The sequence below is a fragment of the Sus scrofa genome, chromosome 13, assembly GCF_000003025.6.
Source record: "Sus scrofa isolate TJ Tabasco breed Duroc chromosome 13, Sscrofa11.1, whole genome shotgun sequence".
Lineage (NCBI taxonomy): Eukaryota > Metazoa > Chordata > Mammalia > Artiodactyla > Suidae > Sus > Sus scrofa.
In genome coordinates, this window is record NC_010455.5 from 82298084 (window position 1) to 82312117 (window position 14034).

The 14034-nt window shown below is 36.9% G+C and overlaps 1 protein-coding gene across 4 annotated transcripts in view; it reads left to right on the plus strand.

The window, feature by feature from the left end:
- RASA2 (RAS p21 protein activator 2) overlaps nt 1-14034 on the plus strand; it is a 122622-nt gene that overhangs the window by 67946 nt on the left and 40642 nt on the right. For all 4 annotated transcript variants that reach the window (XM_021069545.1, XM_021069542.1, XM_021069544.1 and 1 more), the window contains exons 6-9: nt 751-834; nt 2498-2570; nt 6328-6404; nt 8491-8592. In XM_021069545.1, coding sequence (XP_020925204.1) covers nt 751-834; nt 2498-2570; nt 6328-6404; nt 8491-8592 — 336 coding nt within the window. The remainder of the gene's footprint in view (nt 1-750; nt 835-2497; nt 2571-6327; nt 6405-8490; nt 8593-14034) is intronic.

The window sequence follows — 14034 nt, forward strand, 5'->3', positions numbered from 1 at the left end:
TATGGGTTGTGGAAAGAAATTAGGATGTTGCTCAATAGCCCACATCTTTTAACAAAGAATACTTTTAACTAACACTCTTCAGTTTCTTTTAGGCATTAGGAAATGTACACCCTTAGATGCTAAGCTAAATTTGTGAACTCAGTAATTTAGTGAGAAAATTTGAGGTTATTAAGGCAGAGTCTGTGTTCTCTGTAAATACCCATGGAGTGGATGAGATGACCTTGGTTTTTATGGTCTAAAACATTTTCTACAGAATAGTGCAGGAACTGTTACTGAGAGTCAGAGTAAAAGGCTGCAGAACTATGTGAGGCTTGCTCTCTATTTATGAATCAGATTTTAAGTGGAAACCACAGTTGTTTCCTTGTTTCTCATTCATGCTTTAGCAGAGGATATGATGCCACAGATCTGACTTGGTTTGTAGTTTCTCCTTTAAGGTTCACACCGCTTTCTTTTCGTTTTTAGAAGCCACAGCAGTTTTAATGTATTATCAAACCACAGAGTGTACCTTGATGGATGTACCTTGTGTGCTAAATCAGTACTGATTGTGATGGTCTAACCTTATTTTGGAAATACAACATAAGTAAATAAGTGCACACACACATATGTTTGGGGTAGATGGTTAAGGCATACAGCTGTAGACATGTGGAAAACAATTTTAACCTTTTGAATGTATTAATTAGTAATTAAAGATAATGTTTTATGTTGTTTGACTTGAATATAATATGTTGATTTTCCTTTATTGTTTCTTAGCATCAAGGCATGCCATGGGTTGCCTCTCATAAACGGACAAAGCTGTGACCCTTATGCAACAGTTTCTCTAGTGGGCCCTTCTCGGTAATGCTTATTGAATTATTATTAGATTTTTATTGACCTGTTTTTTATCATTAGATTTTTAAGTTTAAGAATTACAAAACTAAGGTTCTAAGAGCACATGCCAAATAGCTATTTAAGACGCAAAAGTAATGAATGCTTTGAAAGAAAATTCTTCAGTTAGTTCTGTTATATACTTGCAAACAACCATCTCCTGTTTTTATAAAAGAAAATGAGTGCCATTTCAAATTTGCCATACTTTTAGGCTGTGGGGAGCAGCCTCAGTTTTATAATAATTAAAGTTTACTTTAAAACATAAACTTGACCTTCTTCATTCATCATCAGCCTTCCTACTTTCAAATGTCTTAGATTTTATTGTAGGTAAGATCCTGTTTTAATAAATGCTAGTTTACAATAGCAAGGAAGTTTCCATATTTTTATCTGGAAAGCAGCTCAGGACTAAAAATACCTTTTCTGCTCATGACATCTGTGTTCTACAGAGAGATTTCCAAGCTGTAGATAAACTGCTAAAGTACCAGAACATGGTGAAGTACTCTGTATCTTTTGATTTAAATTATTTATGATAATTTATGGAAAATCTATAGTACTTTGTAGTATTTTCTATTTTATAATTTCATTATAGTTTCTTTCAGAGTCTGACTAGTCTGAAATTGGTCTACAACTTGAAGGTTTAGAATCAGGAAACAATGAGTATAATGTTCCCTCTACAGAAATACACACACACAGACACTGCTTCTTCCCAACCCCAACCTCTCTATGTATTCTTATTTTGTAGAAAATCACCAGTAAGTCACTTTGAAAAATGTTTTTGTCTCCCCTGTTTATGTAAAGTACTAGCACCATGCCTGATACTTACTAGGTTCTCAAACAATAGTGTCTATTATTATTATAGATGATTTTAAATTTAAAAGCAGATACTCAGTCCTATAACATGCTGTCAGATGGATTTAGTTTTGTATGTTAAAAGTGTTTAATCCAGTGGAGCTGTTTTTGGTTTTTGTTCTTGTATATAAGCTGTACCTGACAAATTCTTTAGTGTAATTATTTAGTAATGTACAGATAGAAACTATCTGGCATATGAATTAGTTTTTAAAAAGTCACCATTGGTTTTGATATTGTACTGTGTGGTATAGGATGTTATCATTGGGGGAGGCTGAGGAAGGGCTACATGGGACTTCCCTGTACATTTCTTTGCATCCTCCTCTGAATCTGCAATTATTTCAAAATAAAAAGTTGTTTTTAAAAAGCCACATTATAGCCGAATCCCAAGAAGTAAACTGAGTTAAGAATGCTTTTCGTGTTCCTTGGGCATTTTTCAGCATAGATAAAGGTACTCTGAATTTCATTGTCTTCCTTTTACCATTTATTTTAAGTTGCTTATGTAATGGAATGTGTTATTTAAAAACCCTTGAAGTAAACTTGGCAGTATAGCTGTGGCAAGAATAATAAAATCTTGGCATACATCAGATATACAAAACTTGTATTCTTTGGTTTAAGTGTTTAGAGCACTCAGGTTATTTTTTTCCTCAAGTAATATTGAAAGCTACAGTCTTCCCTGAGTCGTCTTAACAGTTAAACAGAGGTCAGCTCCCTGGTTGGAAATAGCATGTTTTATAATTGTGTACTATTAAGTTCTACAAGGTAAAACTCTACCACATTGGAACAGGAATGACCAAAAGAAGACAAAAGTAAAGAAGAAAACAAGCAACCCGCAGTTTAATGAAATCTTTTATTTTGAGGTAACTTTTTGTTTTATTTAAATGTTAACATGAAATATTGAATATTGAATGCTGATTTACTTATTTTTTCAAATTTGGGCCATGGTCATAATTTTATCATCTAATGCAACTAAGCATCTCTTTCCCGAAAGCAATAGAATCATGGTTTAAGACAGCGGAGGCCTAGTGCATAAAACAATGGCAGAGCTCTGATTGATTTCAGGATGGAGAGGTCTAGGACCACATCCACTCTTCACTCATCATCAGTATCACACCCTTTCACATACACTCTCATCTGATCCAGCCTGTCTGCATGTGCAGTGACACTAGGACTCTTCTGCACAATACTCTTTGAAAACCGCTAGTGAAATAAGTACATTATCACTTGGTAGATCTGAGCTCTAGTCCCAGTTGTGTTTGAACAAATCACTACATAGGAGACTCAAATTTCTCATCCTGTGAAAGGAAAATTTTGTAAGAGAAAACAGTAGCAGTCCTTCCTAACTCATAGAGTTTTAATGAGGTTCAAATGTGACGGTTCTTTGAGACTATAAAGTACTGTATGATTAAGGCCTTACTATTAAGTTCTTTTTAGATAAATTGCTTGATGGACACATGCTTGTTTTCATAGAGAACTTGAGCTGCCTTGAAGTTGCTCCAGATATAGGGTTTTTGAGTTCTTTATGTGGAACATTTGTTAAAGAAATCCTTTTTCATATTATTTGAAAACTACAGGAAAAAAACAAAAATAATCAAGTGCTGTATTCTAGATTGTGTTCTAACCATAGAATATGTTGCATTTGAGATTTGACATGTAGGGAAGATTTGAAAAAGTTACGTTTCGTGTTTTTCCTTGTGTGTTTTTCTTTATATTTCAAAGTGAAGAGAGTGAGGGTGCATCTAGCCATGCCTGATTACTGCGCTTTTTTTTTTTTTTTTTTTGCTTTTTAGGGCCCTATCTGTGGCATATGGCAGTGGCAGTTCCCAGGCTAGGGGTCAAATTGGAGCTACAGCTGCCAGCCTGCATCACAGCCATGGCAATGTGGGATCCAAGCTGCATATGCGACCAGTACCACAACTCACAGCAAAGCCGGATCCATGACCCACTCAGTGAGGCCAGGGATCGAACCTACATCCTTATGAATCCTATTTGGATTTGTTTCCTCTGTGGCACAACAGAACTTCTGATTACTGTAATTTAATAAAGGAACACCGCTGAGAATGCCAAAATTGAAGTAGGAAGAATTGTTGGGGGTGGAAGCAAGGGAGAAAGAAAAGCAAAGGAAAATGTACCAATGTGAGACCTTTCCATTTCCTGGCTAAGGACTTACTTAGTTCAGTTGTTCTATATTTTAAAATGGCTGTTACATCTAACCTGGAGAAAACAGAAAAGGGACAACTTGCAGCAGCAAGCAGATGGTCCTCTGAAAGTCAAGGCCTGACCTGTTTGCTATATGCATGCATACCTGTTAGGCCTTGAAACATTCATTCAAAGGGCCCTTTGTTGAGTTGATTATAAAGTTCAACCTCTGATCTCTAGCTAGAGCAAGAGACCCAGTGCATGCACATGCATACATACATGCAGCAGAAAAACGCAGTAGTAGATTTTGGAGAGCTCTGCTCCTGCTGAGTGGAGCCAAAGGAAAGAGTATTAGAGAAGGAACATTTTGAGCAGAGACATAGAGTCGGAAAAGCAGTTATGTCCAAAGAGTAGCAAGTAGTGATTTGACTAAAAAGGAGTGATGGAACTGAGCTTGAAAAGATAAAGTAGGACCAACTAATGAAAGGCCTTGAAAGCCAAGCTGACGTGCCATGTTACCCACTGAATGTTTTTTAGCTGGGAGGTAATAAGAGTAATGCAGTGTTTTGGGAAGAATTAACCATGGTCTGTGGGCTAGATGGCTGAGAGAGAGAGAACAGAGATCAAGAGAATATTGTAGTTTAGGTGTTTTTTAAAAAAAGGAAAAAGCGGAGTTCCTGTCTTGGTTCAGCGGTAACAAACCTGACTAGTATCCATGAGGACTCAGGTTTGATCCCTGGCTTCACTTGGTGGGTTAAGGATCTGACGTTGCCGTGAGCTGTGGTAGGTTGCAAACTCAGCTGGGATCCATTGTTGCTGTGGCTGTAGTGTAGGCCGGCAGCTGCAGCTCCAATTTGACTCCTAGCCTGGGAACGTCCATATGCCACAAGTATGGCTGTAAAAAGGGGGGTAAAAAGAAAGGAAAAAGCAAGAGGGAGGCAGGGGTCTGATCTAAGAGAATAATATGGAAATAGGAAGAAACGAATGAGAAAGAAACTGCAAATGGCAAGGTAACAAATCAGTTATAGCAGAAAAGGTAAAAGAAGTCAAATGTTCTCATGATTTCAAATCTGGAAAAATAGAAAAGTTAAGAAGGAAAACATAAGTGGTTCAGTTTGGGGCATAATGAGCTTGAGGTTTGACATGTAAAGTCTTCCCATAGGAAGTTCATAACTAGGATGCGTGATGGTTATAGATAAAGAATCAAGAATTGCTTGCAGAGAGTCAAGAAAAAGCCAGGGAGCAGAGGTATATAATAAAGAAGAAAAGTAAAGAAGCTCAGTTTTGCCACATATTAAGTATTCAGCTTTGAGTATGTCTCTTAATTTCTGTACTTTAGCTTCCTCATTTTCAAGATGAGGGTAATAAATCTAGCCCTGCCTGCTTCAGAGCAGTGTTCTGATGAACACAGGAGATAATGGACGTGAAAGCACTTTGTAAACTGCACAGCACTGTGCAGCTCTTAGAGCAAAATGAAAGATAAAACCTGGAGAACACCCATATCTCTAAGTTTCGAGGAAGAAGAGGTACCAGAGAAAGAAGCAAAGGGAGCGGAAGTAGCCAGGATAGTGCCTCTGTAAACGCAGGAAAAGGGTATCTTGGGGAAAAGGGAGTATGACTCTATGGTCACTCATTCAGATAAAGGGGTCAAGGAAGGTGAGAACTAAGAATTCATCATCAGACTTGGTGATTAAGAGAGGGTTTTAGGAGGGTGATGTGTGAGGAAGCCAGATTGTAAGGAGTTTCTGTAGTGAGTGGGTGGTGAGGAAGTGGAGGCTGTAAGGATGGATAACAGTTTTGAGATATTTGTCTGTGAAAGGAAAGAGATAGGAAGACCGTAATTTAAGGGGAGAATTTTTCTCAGACTCGAGTGAGGTGAACAGTCTGGTAAAGAAAGCTGTAATTAAAATAGATTGAATGCTTACTGTATGCTTACTGCATCCTGTGTGTGGGTGGAGCAGTCTTAGAAAAGAGGAGGATCATCTCATGCTCTTGTTCAGAAGAGGATGAGAAAACTCATCAAGTAACGACAGGGCTAGGTGAGAACAGACGTGCTCAGGTGGACAGTAGTTGAGGAAGTTCCTGCGGTGGCCTTGATACTTTCGGTAAAAATGTGAGAAGGAAGTGTGAGGGTGGCATTGGCATCTTAAGAAATGTGGGAAAGTCTTCACTGAAATAGAATGCTTTTACTCTGAGTCACCGACAGATTACATGCAAGCCAGAGAACCCAGTGTTGCTGTGTATCAAACTGATAAGGAAGGGTATGGAGGCAAGATTGATTTTGATAGTTTTACACCACCTTACCTCTCTGCTACTTCCATAGCTATTCTTGTATTTAGCTTTTGAGTAAAATATTACTTAGGCATTTTCCTTTGTTTTTAATAAACGCTGTTGAACCTTTTAGGACTGGTAGTTTTGTAAAGTTCAGGTAGTGAAAAGGTATTTTAAAATTCTTATATTAAAATATTTTGTTTATAGGTAACAAGATCCAGTAGTTATACCAGAAAGTCCCAGTTCCAGGTAGAAGAGGAGGACATTGAAAAGCTGGAGATTAGGTATGTGTTTTGGGGTTTTACAGAATTAAATTTTTCTGTGCCAAAAGAAAATCCTAAATTTAACTGAAAAAGGTGAATCAAGCATAACAGAATTCTTTTTAGCAAGTTGATCAATGAAACTTACAAGGGAAAAAAACAAACTTAGAGGAACATGCATCTAATTTTAAATCCAGATTATCTTCAAATTCTGATTTCTTTGCAGAAATAGTCAAGGTGTATTTATTTTAAAAACAAAATGACCAGGAGTTCCCATTGTGGCTCAGCAGGTTAAAAACCTGACTAGTATCCATGAAGATGAAGGTTTGATTGGATTAGCTCCATGGGTTAAGGGTCCGGCATTGCTGCAAGCCATGGCATAGGTTGCAGATGCGGCTCAGATCTGCCATTGCTGTGGCTGTGGCATACTCTGGCAGCTACAGCTCCTATTCCACGCCTGGGAACTTCCATATGCCTCAGGTGTGGCCCCAAAGAGAAAAAAAACAAAACATAAAAAACCACAAATGATCTAACTTCCACCTATTATATTTTCAGTTTTCCCCAAATTTAATTGCTCTTAAATTTCGAAATCATAGCATAATGGATGCAAAGTATATATAGAAAAGTATATATTAGCCAATTTAGAAATAATTTTTTTATTCTTCTTAACATATCTGCTGTCTAACAGAAATTTCAGTGAGGTAAGAAGTCTTGTAAGATAATTCAACAGGTGCATGTGTTTGAAGTTTGCGTTATTTCCTAGGTCTTAAATATCTATGCTTTTTGGGAGGGGGAAAGTTTTGTAAATGCATGTATAGGTGTGGTGTTAACAGTGTGTTCATCTAAAGGATGTATTAATCACATGTTTGGAATGATCAGGTAATGTATTTGTCTAAATCACCAGTTTTTACATATTAACTGGTTTTAATTGAGAAAGAAACTGTAGTCTTGTGTTGGTTTCTTTTCTCAAATTCAAAAAAGTAACTGTATAATCCTTATTGCTATAGGTTGAAATAAAGCCTAGACTTTGAAACTAAGAAACTTAAGTGCTTTCTTTTAGATTAAGATAATTATGTACTTTCTGTGCTTTTAAGTAAAATCTACTGCAGTATTCTGCTTTCTTATTTTAGATAGGTATATGACAGTGCTAACTCTCTTATTTTTAAGCATGTAAGATTATGTGTCTGGTACTTAGGCCATTTAGTGTCTTTGCCATGAGCATCTTTGCTATAGATATTTCTGCCACAAACATTTTAGCTGCAGAACTAATTGGCTATAAGTCAAATTTGCTGTGAAAGATAAAATAACTGTCTGACAGTTTGGTTTCAACTGGTTGAAATGTGTTGGCATTTGTTCCAGTTGGTGACGTTATCGATAGCTTTATCGAGCTGATAGATGACGATGATTTTCCCTGAGAGTTTCTTATTTTGAAATACACCATGTTGGAGGAGAAATAGTCTGAGGGCCACAAAGGCACAGAGTTGAACCCATGTTTTCCACAGAATTTTGAAACATCTATCAATAGACATGTGACAGTATGCTAAGAAGCAATACGAAGCTCAGAAACAAATATGCATCCTAGTGTTTAGAAACTTATACCTCTCCTAAGGAAGGAAGAAATTATAGCAAAAAAGTACAATGCCAAATAAGGAGACAAATCAACAAGCAAAAACAATGTGTTAAATACTGTGAATGAAAGACTTGGAGGACAAGTGCTTAGGTATAGCCCAGAAAATAAAATCATTTATTTGTACCGTATTGCCGTGAATCTACATACATTTTGAATGTATTCAAACATTTTGTATTTTGCAGTGAAGTCTTTTAGTTATTATTCATTTTTCATGTTTTAGGTACTTGTGTCTTTTTTAATGTCTTTTACTTTTTATCATTTATGACAAAAATTGCCTTATGACTAATTAGTTATGTGGTGAAAATGTTTGTGGCAAAAATGCTTGAGGCAAAGATGTCTGTGGCAAAGACACTTATGTCAAAGTACCCAGAACCCTAAAATTAGTGATATAATAAGAATCATAGTAATTTGAAGCCATTTGTCTGTGTGTGTTCTCCTACACATTGTTTTCAAAAAGTAAAACTAGTTTTAAATTTTCAGGATCGACTTGTGGAACAATGGAAACCTGGTCCAAGATGTTTTCCTAGGTGAGATTAAGGTCCCTGTGAACGTGTTAAGAAATGATTCCTCTCATCAAGCCTGGTAAGAAGACAAGCATTGTAGTGAACTACATGGCAGGTCATCCTCTTTAATGCACTGTATATGCACATAAATGCTTATTACTATAAGCATATTTAAAATTTTTCATGGAATAAGCCCGAAGTCATTAACATTAATTGATTTGATCATTAATTTATTGTTGCAGAAATATAAGTACAATTATATTAGTTTTATGACCTGTTCTCTGGTACTGAGATAAAAGAACTGAATTATCTAGGAATATTTTTTCCACTGAAAACTTAATCTTGGAGTTCCCGTCATGGTGCAGTGGTTAACGAATCTGACTAGGAACCATGAGGTTGCAGGTTCGATCCCTGGTCTTGCTCGGTGGTTTAAGGATCCAGCATTGCCGTGAGCTGTGGTGTAGGTTGCAGACGCAGCTCAGATCCCAGGTTGCTGTGGCTCTGATTAGACCCCTAGCCTGGGAATCTCCACATGCCGCAGGAGCAGCCCCAGAAAAGGCAAAAAGACAAAAAAAAAAAAAAGACAAGAAAGAAAGAAAAAAAACTTAATCTTAACTCTAAAGAAAATATGGAAAACATTTCAAACATTACATAAGAGCTGACTGTGTGAGAGGATGCTTGATCACAGATCAACATCTGCACTTCAGAAACTTTATTAATGGGCAGGTGAGCTGTGGATTTTGAAAGGCAAAGGGTTTATTGTAGGGATTCAGCTATTTATTTGATCTAACCAGTGATTTTCCTTCCCCAAACCCAACTGAAATGCACTGTGGATGGCTTCAATGTTGTTTTCTAAATGTCTAGGATCTAGATGTTGTTGCCTTACCTGATTCAGTTAATATACTTTTCAGGAGCTCTGGTGCCTCAATATTGGCTGCAATATTATTTTACTTCTTCATGACTTCTGATGGTGACGCTAAAGTCATCTTAATGTCCAGACATTAAGCTGATGCCAGTTCCTTTAGTAGAATCAGTGTGAAACTATTGTTTTTTTCTGTCTTAGGCACTTCAAAGCAAGTCTATCCTGTCCCTTCCAGTAGGTTGCCCAGCAGTCCTCATGCTAGACTTGGGTTTCAGCTGAGTATCAAAAACATGCCTTTCTCATTTGCTTTTTAAGGCCCACTTTTTAGAACTTAGTTTTGGTTGCCTGGAAGAGGAGTTGAAGCCGAGTGTTTAGATGCTTCTTACTGTGAGCAACAATCGTATTTTTCTTTAGGAGCTTGCATTTCCTGAATGGCTGTGAGACCGTCTTCACTTTGGACTCTGTTGTCCTCAAGCAGTTCTTCCTGGTAGACTGATAGACTCTCAAAAATTTTTATTTTTACTTCTTACTAATGCAAATCTCAGATTTATTGGTCTTTATAATGGTATTTTACAGGCTGTATTTTCCAAAATGTATCCGTAGATGGAAAAAAAGGAAACATGGTCCCTATGAAATATTCTTGAACATTTGAGGCTTGTCACCACCCCAACCCCTAAATCATCTTACACCTTCCATAAAGTAGCATCCATGTTAAAATGAAAACTTCTGAACTCAGTTCATGAAGTCTTTAAAGTTATATGCGACTTGGTACAAAATAAAATGTGAGCTGTGGTGCCTCCCAAGGCCTCTCAAAGTGATCTTGAAATGCTCCACATAGTCTGAATTTTAAGTAAGACATCTACAGACAGACCCTCCGAATTTGGCAAAACTTTGTTAAACTACCTTGACAGTATAGGATGTAAGAAAACTCACAAATTTATTTTATTCCCTATAGATTTTTTTTTTTTTTTGCCGATAATATTTTAAAAGTAGCCTGTGTAAATTATAAGTGCTAAAATGTATAGAGCATGAGATAGAAACATCTGCTAATTCATTTATACATGTAAGGAGATAGAAAACTGTGGATGCCCATTCCTTTTATGTTGAGTTAAAATTCTTAGCCTCCTTTGTCAGTTGCAGAGCTGCAGCTCCCCCTTGTGTGGTTTGTGGTAACTACATGAAAACTCAAGCTTGGGAGTTCTTGTTGTGGCACAGTGGTTAATGAATCTGACTAGGAACCAGTAGGTTGCAGGTTCAATCCCAGGCCTTGCTCCGTGGGTTGAGGATCCTGAGTTGCCATGGGCTGTGGTGTAAGTCACAGACTCGGCTCAGATCCCGAGTTGCTGTGGCTCTGGCGTGGGCCCGCGTCTACAGCTCCAATTAGACCCCTAGCCTGGGAACCTCCATGGCCGAGGAGCGGTCCTAGAAAAGTAAAAAAGATTAAAAAACCGAAAAAACCCTCAAGCTTTATTTACCTTCAAGATTTCAGGTATATTCTTTCTAATCTTCATATTAGGAAAGGGAAATAATTATCAGTAATGTAATTCTGTTTTTTGACAGTTTGCTTTACCTTTTCATGTAATTTCCACTTAGTATTTGTCAATTAGTCCTTTCTGAAAAACTGATTTTTAATGGTTCCAATTTAATTTTATTCTCAAATTATAACACGATTCAGTTACTTTTCCTTTCCTTTCTTGGCTAGTAAGTTCCTTAGTAATGATGTATATTCTTTATTCTGAAACCTCTGTCAAATGTAGAATTAGCTTGTTAGTGTTGATACAGGCTAGTTTTAACTTTAACATATGTAGATAATAGAATTTGATTTGATTTTTTTGAAAGGGTAATATACTCATGTGGTTCACAGTTCAAAAGGTTAAAAATCTGTTTTCTGCCCCTGTCACCCAACTAACCAGTTTCCCTCTTCTGGGGCAGCCACTGCTTTGAGTTTCTGGAAACATTTTATGTAAATACCAGCAAATATATATATTTCTTTTTTACACAAATGAACGCATGTTGTATGGTGTACCTTACCTTTTTTTTCACTTAGCAGTTCAGTAGAACTTCAATAAATATTTGTTGACTTTTTATAGTGGTTAAGAGTATAGACTCTAGAACTAAACTGCCTTGCTTCAAATCCCATCTCGGTATTAACGACCTGGCTGACCTTGGACAGGTTACTCCATCTGAGTGCCTTTGCCTTCTTTGGCTATCAGATGGGATAATACAAAATTGTGAGGATGAAATGGATTCACATACAGTAAGCCACAAGTGCTTTGACCATAGGTATAACTCATGCTCTCATCATAGTTGTTGCTTCTGACATCACCATTATTCTGCATCAATATATTTAGAATTTCTGCATCTTTTTTTTTTTGCATCCATGTTCCATTGGAATGTTATAAATCAGAAGAACTTCATTGATGATCTAGTTCAATCTCATGTCACCATTTACCTCAATGTCAGAGAACTTAATGTGAGTGAAACCTTTGTATGATTGTAGAAATTGGTACAATAATGTCACCCTAAATGATCCAAAATGGACATTAAGAAAATAGACAAAACATCATGCTATAATTTTGAATTTTGAAAGGAAGATTCATATAGTAAATAAAACAGATGGTTGTAGTTTTTTCAACATAAGCACCTCATACAAATTTAAAAGTAGATTGATATTTACTTGAGATGAGTTGGTTTTCTATTTTGCAAATTTTGGCACCTATCTTTTTTTTGTGTGTGTGGTTTTTTGTTTTTGTTTGTTTGTTTTGTTTTGTTTTTGCTTTTTAGGGCTGGACTTGCGGCATATGGAGATTCCCAGGGTAGGGGTCTAATCAGAGCTACCGCTGCCAGCCTACGCCACAGCCACAGCAATGCCAGATTCGAGCTGCATCTGTGACTTACAGCACAGCTCGCAGCAATGCCAGATCCTTAACCCACTGAGTGAGGCCAGGGATTGAACCCGAAACCTCTTGGTTCTTAGTTGGATTCATTTCCGCTTCACCACGATGGGAACTCCATTGGCACCTATCTTTATTCTTTTATCTTTAGAAAAAAATACACTGATAATGGTTATCTTTCTGGAACCAGAGATAATATTCAAATATTATTAGAACTGCCTCTGAACAGTTATTTTCTAGCTCGTGCAGCCTTATGCACAAATAATTGTGGTTTTTGCCTGCCTACCTCAATTTTAATGATATAAACCTTGCTAAAATTTTTCAAACACTAGTTTTTTGTTTTTTCATTTTAAGGGGCTGTCAAAAAAGCTGATTCTTGAGAGCACTAGACTTGCTTTTATACCTCTGTGTGAATGAAAAAAATGTGTGAGCAACTGGATGCCACTTTATTTCCTATTTCTCATTCTTTCAAATTGAAACACTTCATTTAAAAACTGGAGAAAATATATTTGAGATTTTTTGCATCCCTAGACCTGAGATACACCAGATAGCCTTTATTTAACAAATCTTGAGGTTTTTCTCTTTAGCTCTGATTCATACAAGATTGCTCAATTCCTAAGGATTCCTTCAGATGGTTTAAGTTGAACCTTTTGAAATGTTTTTAAGTAAATCACATTTATATAATTTTACAAATATATACATTTATCTATAGTTAATATATTTCAGTGTTAGCAGTGTTATGAATATAAATGTTTTATAAATAACAGTGTATAAGTCGATATTCTAAGTGCTTTACTTTTATAGCCTTCTTAGAGTTGTAAGGATTAAATCTGTTAGACATTATTACCTCTTATTTAACAGATGAGGAAACAAGCACAGAGAGATTGAGAAATTTGTCCAGGGTCACAGAGCTGGGATTTGGACCAAACGCTTTGACTCCAAAGTTTGTGCTCTTAACCCAAGTACTATAAGAAATTTGTACTTGGCATAAATACCTGCCCCCCCCCTTTTTTAAGGGCCGCACGCGAGGCATATGGAGGTTCCCAGGCTAGGGGTCCAATCAGACCTGTAGCTGCCAGCCTACACCACAGCCACAGCAACGTGGGATCCGAGCGGCATCTGCAACCTACACCACAGCTTATGGCAATGCTAGATCCTTAACCCACTGAGCGAGGCCAGGGATTGAACCCGCAACCTCATGGTTCCTAGTCAGATTCGTTTCCACACCACAATGGGAACTCCTGGCAAAAGTACTTTTGAATATGCTTAAAACTCAAAAATATCCTGTCAGTGAAGATTTGAGTGTCCCTTGCTTATAAAATATTATTAAAAAGAAAATCAAGCAAGAGGTCCTTCCTCATTTTTTAAAAAATGATCTTTTGTAAGGAATGGGTAGAACAGTTTTGAGATTTTGTATTTTGTTCAGGTAGACATGGATGAGATATTTTGTCCATAGGGATTTTTTTAACTTTGCAGAGAAACCCAAGCAGACAACTTTAAAAAGAGTAGCAAGAACGAGCCCTTCTGGAGTTTCTGAGCATCTTAAGACAGTGTATGCATAAAAACTAATAGCTGGCATAGCACTGCCCTAATCCTTCTGCTGAGACTGCACCATATTAGGACTGTAGACCTATTTTGCAGGTATTTTGTAGTTTTATGAGTGTACAGAGGGATAAGGCGTACTCCTTCCCCTAGTAATTTGGAGATAAGGGAATTAGAGATGTCCTCTGAGTGTAGTTTTTATAGAACAAAGAAAACAGAGTCC